Genomic DNA, 13,879 nt, shown 5'->3' with positions numbered 1-13,879 from the left:
GTTTCTCTCTCATCAACGTTTCTAATTCTCTATCCCTTTCCCTTCCTCTCTGTAAAAAATCAATAAAATATATTTTAAAGGGTCGCGGCATTAGGAAGGTTGAGAACCACTGTTCTATAGTCTCATATGGAAAGATCTCCGAGATACACAGTGAAGTGCAATGAGCAAGGTATAGCACTGTGTAGACTGTGAGATTATCTGTGTGAAAAGGGGTGTGTGTGTGGGGGGGGGGGGGGGGTGGGGGTAGAGATAGGCACAGCCTCAGAGAAGATACACAAAAAGCAGATAACACCGGGGCCTCCAGAGAGGCCGTGAACTGCGTGAAGCACGGAGACTTTGAGGCACGCGTCCTGGGCCCCACGAGCTATGGGTATCAGAGTCCAGGCGCGGAGCTGGGCCTGCAGCCAGAGCCTGGGAACCAACATGGCATCGTCCTGTCTCATGAGGGAGCAAGGGGTCTGTCACTAGAGCCATTCGAGCCGAGGACAAATGGCCCCGAGTGAGGGACTGGTACTTAGAAACTATTCTCTATGGACAGACTTCTCCAAGCCAGAGAGTCCAGCAGACAAGGAGCCTGCATCTCTGAGACCAGATATTGGGGCGGCTCACACCCTCTCTGTCCTCACCCCTTTCCCAAATCACAGACGAGTTTAACGTGCCCTGGCCGGGATAGGCCCCACGGTGGACCTGCCGGTGACCATGCCCCGGACTCCCAGGATGCCCAGCTCCATCTGAACTTCTCTCCCAGCCCCTCCCGCTGGCCCTGACCCCAGCCCTGCACACTGAGCTCAGCCTCTTCATCCTCCCCGAGGGCCTCACGGGGGATGAATAATGAGGCCTCAAGCAGCATGGCCATCGACTCCACGTGACAGCAAGAGCAGGCTGGTGGCCAAACAGACCCTGATCTGAATTTCGGGTCATGTGCATTCTTCGGAACCTGGGCCGCCTGCTGGGCCTCGCGGGCCTCCATGCGTCACGTGTAGAAAGCATCGTCGGTCGAGCTTGGCACGTAGCAGGAGGGGGATAGACGGTAACTGTCTTCAGTGCCTGCTGCTTCTCCTCCCCCCAGAGTGACGATTCCAGCCGAGCCTTCACCCCAATTCGGCTTTCACTCTGTCGTGATGCAAACAGGAGTCGGCAGCTGCCCGGGGCACGACAACCCACACCTTTGACCGAATCTCTCGGCCTCCGAGGATCCGTCACTTAGAAGTTTAGTGCCTCCCAAATGCGTTTCCTCTTTGGCTTTCCTTTCGCTTCTGCGGCTGCCACGCTGCTGAGGCCACCGTCATCGCCTTCGCCATACACTCGGGGAGAGCGCTGGCCGAGAGGGAGGTGCAAGCCCCACACCACACACCTGCCCAGTTGGGGAGGCAGGACTTGCTGGCCCTCGGCATCCCGGGCCCAACCCCAGCGACCCTTTTCCTGCGCCATCTGCTTGGGTTCGGGGCTTCTTACGGAAGATTGAGCGCTGGATGTTTTAACAAGCAGAGCTCTGTGCGCACAGGAAGCGATCCCGCAGACACCGTGCTGTGCCGTGCCTCCACCTGCTCCGTGCCTCGGGGCCTGGTCTTCTGGACCTAACTCAGAACGTTCCTGGTTCTTCTGGCTTCCACTTGGGTTAGACCAGTGGTCGGCAAACTGCGGCTCACGAGCCACATGTGGCTCTTTGGCCCCTTGAGTGTGGCTGTTCCACAAAATACCATGTGCGGGCGCGCACGTACATCGCGATTGAAACTTCGTGGCCCATGCGCAGAAGTCGGTATTTTGTGGAAGAGCCACACTCAAGGGGCCAAAGAGCCGCATGTGGCTAGAGAGCCGCAGTTTGCTGACCACTGGGTTAGACCAATGGGCGGCGCCGGCAGCAGATTCGGGGGAGAGGCGGGTTGGAGGAGAAAGAGGCCAGCATGTTTCTTCCCGGCTCCCTCCCTGTTCGGACAGTAGAGTTTTGACCTCCTCAACCTCAGCTCCTGCTGGGCAGCCCGTTATCTGCAGCTTCCCTGACCCGTGGCTTCTGGAACCCTATTTCCACCCCTTGCCCTTCCGACATTCAAGCCTCTCCAGCTGAACTACGTGGCATTTCGTTGTCTGCGGGGTCCTGACGGGACACAGATATATTATGAGCATGATAGAGGGGATCCCCCAACACAGACAGCCCCCACTGACCTCCCACAAAACTTTCCCATCGGCTTCACCATGAACGTCCCCACGAGTCCACCGATGGCGAATATGGACACGGTGACCGACCAGAGCAGCGTCAGGGTGTCGGGGTCGATCGGGTATCCGTGCCTCCTCTCCCACGTCTCATTGTAAAAGGCCTTGATGTACTGAAAGCAAACAACACACCGTTACTCCCCCTGCTCCCTCCGGCAGCCCGGAGCAGCTGCGATGAGACCAGCAGCTGCTGCAGAATGTGGTCTCAGGCCAGGACGGCGCTAGGTTCTGCCTGAGCCTTAATCACGGAACCTTCTGACAAAGTCTGTGGATGGGCCCTACTTTCTGTTTGTTTGTTTTGTTAGTTTTGTTAATTCTCATCCAAGGATGCTTTCCCATTGATTTTTAGAGAGAGGGAAAGAGAGAGGGAAAGACAGAAACATCAATGTGAGAGAAATGCATCAATTGTTTCTCCTGCACGTGCCCCAGTTAGGGCCCTGGGCTGGGGAGAAGCCTGCAACCCAGGTATGTGCCCTTGATTGGAATCGAACCCAGGACCTTCAGGCTGACACTTTGTCCACTGAACCAAGCCGGCTAGGGCGGAGGAAGGGAAAGGGAAAGAGAGATAGAAACATCAATGAGGAGAGAAAATCATTGATCAGCTGCCTCCTGCACACCCCTTCCCGGGGATCGGGCAACCTGGACATGTGCCCTGACCAGGAATGAAACCAGTGACCTTCTGGTTCATGGGTCGACACTCAATCGCTGAGCCACACTGGCCAGGCAGATGGGCCCTATTTTTTACCTCATTTTGCAGATAGAGAAACTGAGGCTCTGAGAGACAATGTGACTTGCTTAGTAAGTGGGAAACCTGGGAATCAGACTCAGATCGGCCTCCAAACCTAGAGCGACCATGATACCTGGGCCTCTCCAACTTCGGTGCCAGCAGAACCACCTGGGCAAGTGTTTGAAACGCACATCCCTCACGTTAGAGAAAAAGCTCTGTCCTCAGGGTGGACCAAGACACCAGACACAGAAAACTCCAGCCAGCAAAGGAGAACAAAGCACTCATTTGCATTTCATCGAAATCGACGAGTTCTGTTCTTCAAAGGCCACCTTGACAACAAGGAAAGACAGGCGCACGCTGAGGCCACACATCTGCAACGCATCTGCTGCAAAGGACCGGCATCCACAGTCGGTGAAGAACTCTAACACGTCAATGGGAAGGCAGACGGCCCACTTTAAAAATGAGCAAAAGACTCGAACAGACGACAGAGAAAACTCAAGTGCCCAGTAAGCTCATGACACGATGCTCAACATCATTAGTCAGCAGCGCAATGAGGTGCCACTTTGTGCCCATGAGGTCCCCATCACCATCAGTTCTGACGCTGTGGGTTTGAGATGGGGTCGGGGTGAGTCTGATGTGAACCAAAGATGGAGGTCCCGGCCCTGCACTCCCTGAGCAGGTTCCATCCCTGAGATGTTCATAGCTCCCCCACCCCCGTTACCCAGGGTGGGCCCACTAGTGTCTCCATAGCCAGCAGAGGACATTGTGGAAAAGCTGTAGGTTCAGTTTGCATAGACCTGGGCGTGAATGCCAGCATCTTGACTGGCTGATCATTTACACCTGTTGGATCTCGGTCTCCTCATCTGCACATTGGGAGTGATGACACCAATATCTCGGGGCTGTTGTGAGGGTCAAACAGGAGCATGGAGCAGGGCTGCCCAGGCCTTGGGTAGAGCTCGCACAGCCCCTGGGAGCCACTTCTCTGCTGGGTGATCTTGAGTAAGTTACTCAACCTCTCTGTGCCTCGGGTTCCTCATCTGGGACTCCCTTTCCCTCTGGAAGGCGTTGCCATGGGGATTTAATGTGAGGATGAGTAGAAAGTACAGCGCTGGGTCCACAGAGGTGCACAGTGAGAGCTAGAAGCTGGGTGGCTGCTGGTGGCATGGATGTCAGTGTGCCCATATCTGTCAGGTCGGGGTCCTCGACGTGTCCATTGCATGGGCTGACGGCTCCATGAATAATTTGCCACCATCTCCCCAGCCAGTCACTCAGGGGCCAGGCCTGTGGCAGCGCATTGAACCGTGCAGTCGGCAGTCAGGTAGACCGACTCAGGACACCTCCAGATGATGCAGGAACTTGCTGGACAGGGGAGAGGAGTGACCCTGTAGCCTGTTCTACGATGTTCAGTTCCTCACTGAGTCGCACCGAGCCTGTCGTGACCCCGTACATACAGTTATCCTCAGGAGCGCCACGAAATGCACACAGATAGGACACGTCTGTGGCCGGGCCAGAGTGCGCACACTGCTGTGTAACACGGCCCAGGCCTGAGGGACCAGTGAAGACGGGCCACACGCCTGTGCAGCCAGGAGAACCGTATGGACGTCCTTATGAGGGTGCCCACCGCCAAGCCAGGCTCTGGGAAGTGAGGGCCACACGGACGACACCCCATGAGCCCCGCAGTGCCACCGAAGGTCCCCGCGCAGCAGAGCTCAGGCCTCCCCCACCGCAACACGGCCCGAGGCTGCTCTCCCGAAAGGCCTGCTGGCGCCGTGGCCCTGGGCTGGCTCCGGGGACTGTGGGTTCGGGAGGGCCCCCACCATTCCTGGGACCAAGCAGAGCGGCTCCCGGGCCTGGTCTCTCACAGCCTGGCGCAGGCTGATCAGCTCCAAGATGGGAACTGGGGACTTGCCGAGAGGCTGACAAAAACCCTGACGCCGAATCTCCAATGAGCTTCCCCGTGGACACCTCACGGGTGTTGTCCCAGCTCAGGGTGGGGCCCGAGTGTGCGCCAGGGGCCAAGTGTGCGCCCGGGCCTGAGTGTGCGCAAGTGTGCACCGGGGGCTGAGTGTGCACCGGGGGGCCTCTGCTGAGAGCGCCCGGAGAAGCTGGAGCCTGTTTCAGCTTCACTCCCGCGCGCCCCCTCCATACCCCCCACCCCGCCCCCGCCCCTTTTCCTTTGCTGATTCTGCTTCTGGTCCTTTCACTGAAGTAAGTCACAGCTGTGAGCTTGCCAGTGCCGGGAGTCTCCCTGGTGAGGCATCGGACCTGGGGGTGGTCTCGGACCGGACACCCTCCCAGGTCCTCGGGTACCTGCCCGGTTCCAGTTCTGACAGCTCTTCAGTGTGCGGTGCTCTCTCCCCACTCTGTGGCTCCCGGGACTTGGCTAACTGACAGGTGGGAAGGAAGCTTCTAGACTCTAGGCAGCCGAGAATGCTTGGCGCCCACTGCCGGCTCTCTCAGTGCTGAGAGAGGAAGCGAGATGCCGGCGATAGCCCAGAGGGACGGACTTGCACAGCTCTCTGGCCCTCCCTCCCCACCCATGGCCTGAGGGTTTCCTGCTCTAGAACATGAAGAAAGTTCCATTTGCTCATTGGCTCCAGGTAGAGGCAGGCAGACCCGTGTGTCCCCAAAAGCCTGCTTATTAGAACGAGGGCAATCCTGAGCCTCTCTCCTGCTGGATACCCCCCTCCCCGGGGAGATCGCAGAGCTGTGTGTGTGTGGAGGGCGGGGAGGGGGGATGGGTGGACGGCACATCCACGTGGACATGCCGTTGGCTCTGAGAGCATTTCTGCGCCTCCCGTGGGGCCGCTGGCTGACAGGGACGAAAAGGGCGAATGTGTTCATTCCTGTAAGTTGCTCGCGCTGTTCATATCAGCCTGGAGGCAGCGAGACCCTCAAGGAGCATCTCTTCAGCCCACGCTCAGGGGGCAGGTGTGAGCACTGGTCCTGGAATAGCATCTTTGTAGAACAGGAATAATGACCGGGGCCTGCAGGTGGGGCTGCTGGAAGAGTTACATGAGGTGTGTGGCCCTTGGCATGATGGCCAGCACATATTAGGTGCTCATCAAATCCCAATGCCTTTCTCCTGCGGGTCAGAAACAGCATGTTTCTAGTTCGACTTGTCGGGGGGTGATCACACCAGCACGCTCCTGCCGAGTGGGCCGGGCCGGCCGAGCCTCTGCTCCCGTGTCCGTGTCCGGCAGCAGCCCCCTCAACCCCTCCCCGCTCAGCAGAGCTTCCCCGTGAGGCACAACACAGGCATTTTCCCAGAGGAACTTGTGAAATGACAGCATTCTGAACCCAAATGGCAGGCTTCCCAGCTCCACCAAGCTGCCCCCCACCCCCGCCCCCGCTGGGGGAAGCAGGCAGGGCCAGCACCCACAGTCAGGACTAGCAAGATGCCAGCACCCAGGCCTGGAGAGGGCCCCCCAACTTCCCAATCAGGCAGCTCTGCCAGCTCCAATCCCAACCCAACCCAACCCAACCATGACTCACAGCTCCCAATTTAAATAATGCACAATTACAGTGGGGCCTTGACTTACGATTGTCCTGACTAACGAGTTTTTTGAGATACCAGCTGTCTCTCGGCCGATTTTTTTGCACTGAGTTCACAGAGTAATTTGAGTTAACGAGCTCCTTACCGAGCTCGGTCTCGGAACGAATTAAACTCGTAAGTCAAGGACCCACTGTACTTGAGAAAAATTGATAGCAACCTAAGCGGCCACATAGGAAGGCAGGAGGGGCAGCAGCACACAGCGCTGAGAAATCCGGGGCCAGCTCAGCCCTGTGGCTCAGCGGTTGTCACCACATGAACCAGGAGGTCAAGGTTCAATTTCCTGTCAGGGCACTTGCCCAGGTTTCGGGCTCGATATCCAGTATAGTAGGTCCTCAGGTTACGTGGGAGGTCCGTTCCTACGACGTAACGCAATTTTCGCCGTAAGTCGAAACCCACCTACATGAGCACCTACGTCACTCACATGGAGCACACACACAGCAGTAATGAAGGGAAACAGTAAACAAAATTTAAAAGAAAGATAACAATTCCTGATCTTTACTTGTGGTAAATGAATAATAAAAAGCATCAAGCACGTATGTCGAAATGACAGAACTTTTTTTTAAATATAAATAAATAGGACATGGTGACCTAACCACGAAACGACATATGTTGAGTCCGACGTAACCCGAGGACCGTCTGTAGAGGGCTTGCAGGAGGCAGCCCATCAGTGATTCTCATCATCTGATTTTTCTATTTCTCCTGCCCTCTCCCTTCCTCTCTGAAATCAATAATAATAATAATAATAAATCCCGGGATGGAGAATTTGCGACAACATGGAAAAATGCTGATGATGTAAGTATTAAGTCAAAAAAGGATATATAATCAATTTTAGGGGGGGAAAGTATATTTAGACAAAGCCTTAAAAATGAAAAAAATCTATTTTGTAAGATATTATAGTGGTGGACACAGGTCGTTATACATTTGTCAAAACCCATAGAACGTACAGCACCAAGCAGGAACCTTACTGTGAACTATGGACTTTGATGTGTCAAGACAGGTCCTGGGTTGTAACACACGCACCGCCCTGGGGAGATGTGGACGGTGGGGGAATGCCGCGTGTAAGTGTGTGGCGGGGCCAAGGGGTACACGGGAAATCTGTACTTTCTGCTCAGCTTTGCTGGGAACCTAAAACTGCTCTCGAAAACAAAGTTTATTCACTAAAACCATGTTGGCCCTGACTGGTTTGGCTCAGTGGTTAGGTATCGGCCCGTGGACCCAAGAGGGTGGGTTTGATTCCCGGTCAAGGGCACGTACCTCGGTTCTGGGTTTGATCTCCAGCCCCACTGGGGTGCATGTGGGAGGCAACCAACCAATGTGTGTGTCTCGCTCTCCTCCCCTCCTCCCTCCCTTCCACTCTGAAAATCAATGGAAAAAAAATATCCTCAGGTGAGAATTTAAAAAACAAACAAATAACAAACCACACAACAAAAAAACCCAATTTTGAAACAATGACGGAGTTGTCCCTTGCTCGTGTTCCCACGGTCGTCACTCCACCCGTGTCATTCCATCCCAGGTTCAAGCGTTACACTCCCTCCTCCGGCCAGGAGCGCAAGGGCCCCCACCCTCTGCTGCGTTTCACTGAACTTTCGCATCCCAGGCCTCTGTGCCTCCGCTCCACCCTCAGGATGAAGCAAGAGTGCAGGTTCCCAGGCCACTTTGAAGGGCAAACGCGGGCCAATCAGATCCCCCTCTCAGGATGCTGGTCCAAAGCCCTCGAGTGCTGTGAGACTCAGGCGGGCCATTTCCACCCGCTGGCTTGCAAACTGTTTTCAGCATCACAATCAATTTTTCAAATGAACTTACACAGAGTTAACAGGTAAAAAAAAAAAAAAAAAAAATTAAAAAAAATTTAAAAAATGGGGAAAAATAGGGACACTGTAATACTTTAAACAATAAAAATATACTTAAAAAAATAAATATTTTAAAAAATGTCCTGCCAAAACCGGTTTGGCTCAGTGGATAGAGCGTCGGCCTGCGGACTGAAAGGTCCCAGGTTCGATTCCGGTCAAGGGCATGTACCTGGGTTGCGGGCACATCCCCAGTAGGGAGTGTGCAGAAGGCAGCTGGTCGATGTTTCTCTCTCATCGATGTTTCTAACTCTCCATCTCTCTCCCTTCCTCTCTGTAAAAAATCAATAAAATATATTAAAAAAAAAAAAAATGTCCACAGCCTGGCTCTTGGCTGCCTCTTCGCTCCTGCCCTACGCGCTCCAAACACACCTGGCCCCGGCCACGTCTCCCCTGCGTTCCTGCGGCGTCCCTGCGGGTGTTTCGCATGCATCCCAGGCCTCTGTGCCTCCGCCCCACCCTCCAGACACAGCGGGCATCACCTCCTCCAGGAACTCCCCCCTCACACCCACCCACCTTGCCCCAAGGGTGGCGGCAGGCCCTGCAGAAGCCAGCACCCCCAGGAATGGGGGGCACCTAACAGCCCAGGGGAGAAGCGAACCTTGCCCTGCCCAGCAGCAGGGCGGTGTTGGGGGCCTGGAGACATTGCTTCTGATGACCCGGTTTCCCAGGGAAAACAGAAGGCAGCAGTGGATGCTAACCAGCAGGTTCCCGGGTGCCCTCTCGCTCAGATGAAAAGGCATGGACACAAACAGAACAAGGAGGAGAGGGTGGCCCCTCTGTGTCCCCCCAGACTCCGTGCTCCTTGCCCTGGACTAAGACCCTCAGGATCTGCCCCAGCTCCTCCGGGGGCCCCCCTCTAGGAAGGACACTCACACTCCCAGGACACTGGCCCAGGGCACTCACACTCCAGCCTCAAGGAACTGAGGGCCCCACACATGATCGCCATCGTCGTTTCTGTGTCTCCCACCTCCCCTTCGAAGGCGGGGGCCAGTGCTTCTCTCTGCCTGGTCCCCCCAGACCCCCAGCTGGCACAGAACCTGCCTTCAAAGGTTTGCAGCATCCCACGCCACCCAGCTCCAGGGGGTAACACTGCCCCCCCCGCCCCCCCCACCCCCCCCCCCCCCCGCCCCACACCTCCTCAGCGCCCCCTGCAGGGCGCGTCCCGGACTGCGGGGCACTCACCGGAGTGGGGGCGTTCACCACGGAGAGGTTGTACCCGTACAGGAAGGAGGAGCCGAAGGCGCCCATGAGAGAGGCCACGATGAGCGAGCAGGTCCAGTTCTGGGGAAGGAGAGGACAGTACGTCAGACCCGCACGTGGCTGCACGCGGCTGTTTCAGCTGAATTTGGCCAGCTTCTGGCCCACACAGGGGCACAGAGCAAAGCCAGACACCGCTGCCAGCAGTAGCCGCTGGCCCTTCCTGAGAGCCAGGGCCAGGTGTTGTTCTAAGCACTTCTGGGAACTCTGTCCTGGGACTCAGAGATCACTCCTGTTTTGTCCGGATTGTATAGGTGAGGGAACAGGCACAGAGCTGCCCCGGGTGGTCTGGCTCAGCCCCACATGGTCACCCCCTCCTTCCTCTTCCTCTGGGCACGGTGTCAGGGCCCTGGGGCTCCTGACAGCCACGCAGACGCACCCACCCATGCACACGCTGCTCCCGGAGGAAGGGAGGAAGGGAGGGGCCCATCCCCTAGGCTGGTAGGAGCACCTGGGGACAAGGACCCGCAGACAGAGCGTTACTGTACTTGGCCCGGAGATCCAGGCCTGCCTCCTTGTCATCCTGCCCCGTGGCTCCCTCCAAGAACGGCCACAGCCACGGCAGAACCACGGAGCAGAAACATCCAGACGCTTTGGCAAAGGCTGGCCAGCTGACAGGAGCTGGACACAGGGAGGGCTGCCATCCTAGGCTGGCCAGGGGTGTGGGCCACTCGCCAGAGAGAGGGGACCCAGGTGTCCTTGGAAGTCACATTCTCTGCCATCGTTCAGTGTGTGTGTGTGTGTGTGTGTGTGTGAGAGAGAGAGAGAGAGAGAGAGAGAGAGAGAGAGTGAGAGAGAGTGAGTGTGAAAGTGTGTGTGTGAGAGAGTGTGTGTGTGAGAAAGTGTGGGTGTGAGAGTGTAAGAGTGAGTGAGAGAGTGTGAGTGTGTGTGTGTGAGTGTGTGTGTGAGAGAGTGTGAGAGAGTGTGTATGTGAGTGTGTATGAAAGTGTCTGTGAGAGAGTGTGAGAGTGTGTGAGAGTTAGTGTGTGAGAGTGTGAGAGAGTGAGAGTGAGTGTGAGTGTGTGTGTGACTGTGAAAGTGTGAGTGTGTGTGAAAGTGTGTGTGAGTATGTGTGAGTGAGTGTGAGAGAGTGTGTGAGTGTGAGTGTGTGTGAGTGTGTGTCTGTGAGAGAGTGTGAGAGTGTGTGTGAGAGTGTGAGTGTGTGTGTGAGAGAGTGTGAGAGTGTGAGTGTGAGAGTGAGTGTGTGTGTGTGTGTGAGTGTGTGTGTATGTGAGTGTGTGAAAGTATGTGTGTGAGTGTGTGAGTGTGTGTGTGTGTATGTGTGTGAGTGTGTGAGAGTGTGAGAGAGTGAGTGTGTGAGTGTATGCGAGAGTGTGTGTGAGTATGTGTGTGAGTGTGTATGTGTGTATGTGTGTGAGTGTGTGAGAGAGTGAGTGTGTGAGTGTATGTGAGAGTGTGTGTATGTGTGTGAGTGTGTGAGTGAGTGTGAGAGTGTGAGAGAGTGTGAGTGTGTGTGTGAGTGTGTGTGTGTGTGTATTGTGAGTACCAGCCACTGACAACGCTCCAGGGACACAGCAGTAAACAGACAGCTGAAGTCCAGAATTCAGAGAACTATGTCGGTCAAATGCTCTTTGAAGGGACCCAATAGCCAAATCCCTGCTCTGCCCACCTTGTGGCCTTCCTCTGGCATGGGCTCCATGCCAGACGGCCCACCACTCCGCTGGGAGTGGGACCTGAGCCAGTTCCTGGACCTTCCTGGGCTCAGCTTGCCCAGCTGTGAAATGGGGCCGCCCAGGATGGAAGGGGTGGGTGTGTTGCTGGATGTGGAAGTTTAGAGTATCGTGTGCACGTGGTGAGTGTTCAGAGAGGGTGTTTCCTCTGTGTTCTCTCCCCATGCCCTTCGACCCAGGCATTCAGAATGGCTGCTGCCGAGTGACATGCCAAGACCTCTCTGGGCCTGGCTGGCATGGCTACACCCCCCGAGGTCCTCCCTCCTAGAGCCTGCCTGTCTAGGACCCACTGCCCTCGGCTCCACCCTGAAAGCCCCACCTCCTGGTTTTACATTCATATCTGATTCTACTTCATCTGACTCCCAGCTCTTACCACCGCATAACCTTAGCCCAGTTACACAGCTGCCCTGTGACTCAGGGTCCTCAGCTGTGAAATGGGCTGATATTTAACCCTCTCCCGGGATATCGTGCGGAAGGAAGGAGTCCAAGCAGGTAAGGCCCTCACCTGTCCTATGTCAGGTGCCCAGGAGTGTCCGCAGCCGAGGCTGGACAGTGGGCGGGGCCTTACTTTCTAAGGGTGGACATCTCGCTTCCTGCCCTCTGCTTCCAGGCACTGAACCTGCTGCAGACAAGATGCAGGTGATCGCATGGAGGGGGAGACGGAGGATGGAACATAGCCTGCCCTCTGTAGTCGGGGTCCCACCTCCGTGGGCTCAACCAACCACAGATTGGAAACATCCCCCCAAAGTTACAGTGCCGCTGATGTGTATGTCCTAGTCACCTGAATGATGGTTATGTCTGTACTAAACACTACGGCCTTTCAGTCTTGTCATTATTCCCTAAATAACACAGTATAACAACTATTTACACCACATGGACACTGTATTAGGTATGGTAAGTAAACTGGAGATGATTTAAAGCATACAGGAGGGTGAGGGAAGGTTATATGCAAACACTACGCCATCCTATATAATAAAAGGCTAATATGCAAATCAACCAAACGGCGGAATGACCGGTCGCTATGATGTGCACTGACCACCAGGGGGCAGACGCTCAATGCAGGAGCTGCCCCCTGGTGGTCAGTGAGCTCCCACAGCAGGAGCACCACTCAGCCAGAAGCCTGGTTCATGGCTGGCGAGTACAGTAGCGGTGGCAGCGGTAAGGATGTTCAACTGCCAGCTTACAGGGAGAGGGCCAAAGTCATCAGTCGAACATCCCCCGAGGGCTCCCGGACTGTGTGCGAGAGGGTGCAGCCCGGGCTGAGGGACCACCCCTCAAGTGCACGAATTTCATGCACCGGGCCTCTAGTTTCATATAAAGGACTGGAGCATCCACAGATGTGGGTGTCGGAGGGAGTCCTAAACAAATCCCTGAGGATACCCAGGGACGACTGTCTTTTTCTGCAGTAAGAGCAGCTTGAACTTAACGGGATTCATTGACGGAACAGAATCGCACTGTGGACAGAACACCATTCTCCATCGCTGTCTGTAAACTCACCCTCTGGGTCTCAGCTCAGATGCCACGCCTCTTAACCCCCCACCCTGGCCGTGCTGGCTCCCCCGACCACCACTCCTGCTTGTCCGAACCATCAGAGGGGGGAGGAGGACAGGGGGAGCCATCTCCTGGAGCCCCCGCCCCTGATGTCCCCCTCTGCCCACCACCCCTCACCACCAGCCCCAGGGGCAGAGGGTACCTGCTGTGGAGACAGGGAAGGAAAAAAGGGCCACCGCCCAGCCAGGTCTCCTTACATGAGCACAGTCATACCTCCAGAAGGTGCTGTCGGCCGCAGGACACTGGCCACAGGGCTGGAGCACCGATGGCCAAAGTCACCGGGATGGGATGCCAAGCCCCGTGGCCTCGGGGCAGGCAGTAACAGGCACACACTGCCACCCACACTGTGACCCGAGCCCTCCGTGGGGGGATGGAGGCCCACGTCTTTGTTTACCTGCTTTCTCCTCCCACCTGGCTTCCCGCTCCTCGGCCAGGCCCCCATGGGGAGTCCCGGGGGGCTGGGGCCCCATGTCAGGGGCGCTGAACCGGGCTCCTCCCGGGAGTCCATGCTCCGCTTGCCGCAGTGCCCAGGGCATCTCCGATGGCCAGGAGGCAGAGTCCATGGGAGGGGCGGCCCTGCCGGAAGTGTGGCAATTCTCTCTTGTTTGAACAGGAAATGGGCAGTGATTTTTTTCCCCTGATCCCAAGTCAGAACCGCAACTGGAGCAACAAGGGAAACCTGTCTTCTCAAGGATTACCCCTGGGTGTGGGTTTTCCTTTTTAAGGAGGCCAGGGCAGGGAGGGAGAGAGCAGCATAAAGCCCGGGCGGCTCCCTCAGGCAGGGGTGGGAACGTCCGCCCGCAGGCGCCCGGAGGCCCGAGAAATCACTTGGTCCGGCCCTGCCAAGGCGTTAGGGGTGGGCGAATGAAGTGTTTGGCAAATAGAGCAGGCTAATGTCTAAGTGGATACTTTTGTATGGCCTGGCCGGCGAATGCCGTTTTAAATATCCAAGTGGCCTTTGGCAGGAAAAAGGTTCCCCACCCCTGCCTTGAGGGTTGGGACGGATGGACTTCGCAGTAAAAGCCTGGTGGGAAGC

At 56.2% G+C, this 13,879-nt stretch overlaps 1 protein-coding gene across 7 annotated transcripts in view; it reads right to left on the bottom strand.

Annotated features, from left to right (window-relative positions):
* The window catches only part of SLC2A9 (solute carrier family 2 member 9), a 64,696-nt gene that overhangs the window by 28,369 nt on the left and 22,448 nt on the right, over positions 1 to 13,879 (bottom strand). For 6 of the 7 annotated variants that reach the window (XM_070399406.1, XM_070399390.1, XM_070399399.1 and 3 more), the window contains 2 exons: positions 9,527 to 9,625; positions 2,164 to 2,324 (listed from right to left, as the gene is read on the bottom strand). In XM_070399406.1, coding sequence (XP_070255507.1) covers positions 2,164 to 2,324; positions 9,527 to 9,625 — 260 coding nt within the window. Of the gene's footprint in view, positions 1 to 2,163; positions 2,325 to 9,526; positions 9,626 to 13,237; positions 13,381 to 13,879 lie in introns of those variants that run through there. The other variant, XM_070399380.1, reaches the window with a different exon arrangement.

This window comes from Myotis yumanensis, unplaced genomic scaffold (assembly GCF_028538775.1).
Source record: "Myotis yumanensis isolate MYYU_CA2020_CCGP unplaced genomic scaffold, mMyoYum1.0.hap1 SCAF_1, whole genome shotgun sequence".
Taxonomy (NCBI): domain Eukaryota; kingdom Metazoa; phylum Chordata; class Mammalia; order Chiroptera; family Vespertilionidae; genus Myotis; species Myotis yumanensis.
Note: the sequence above shows the minus strand (reverse complement) of the source record. Positions and strands in the feature narration are given on the sequence as shown.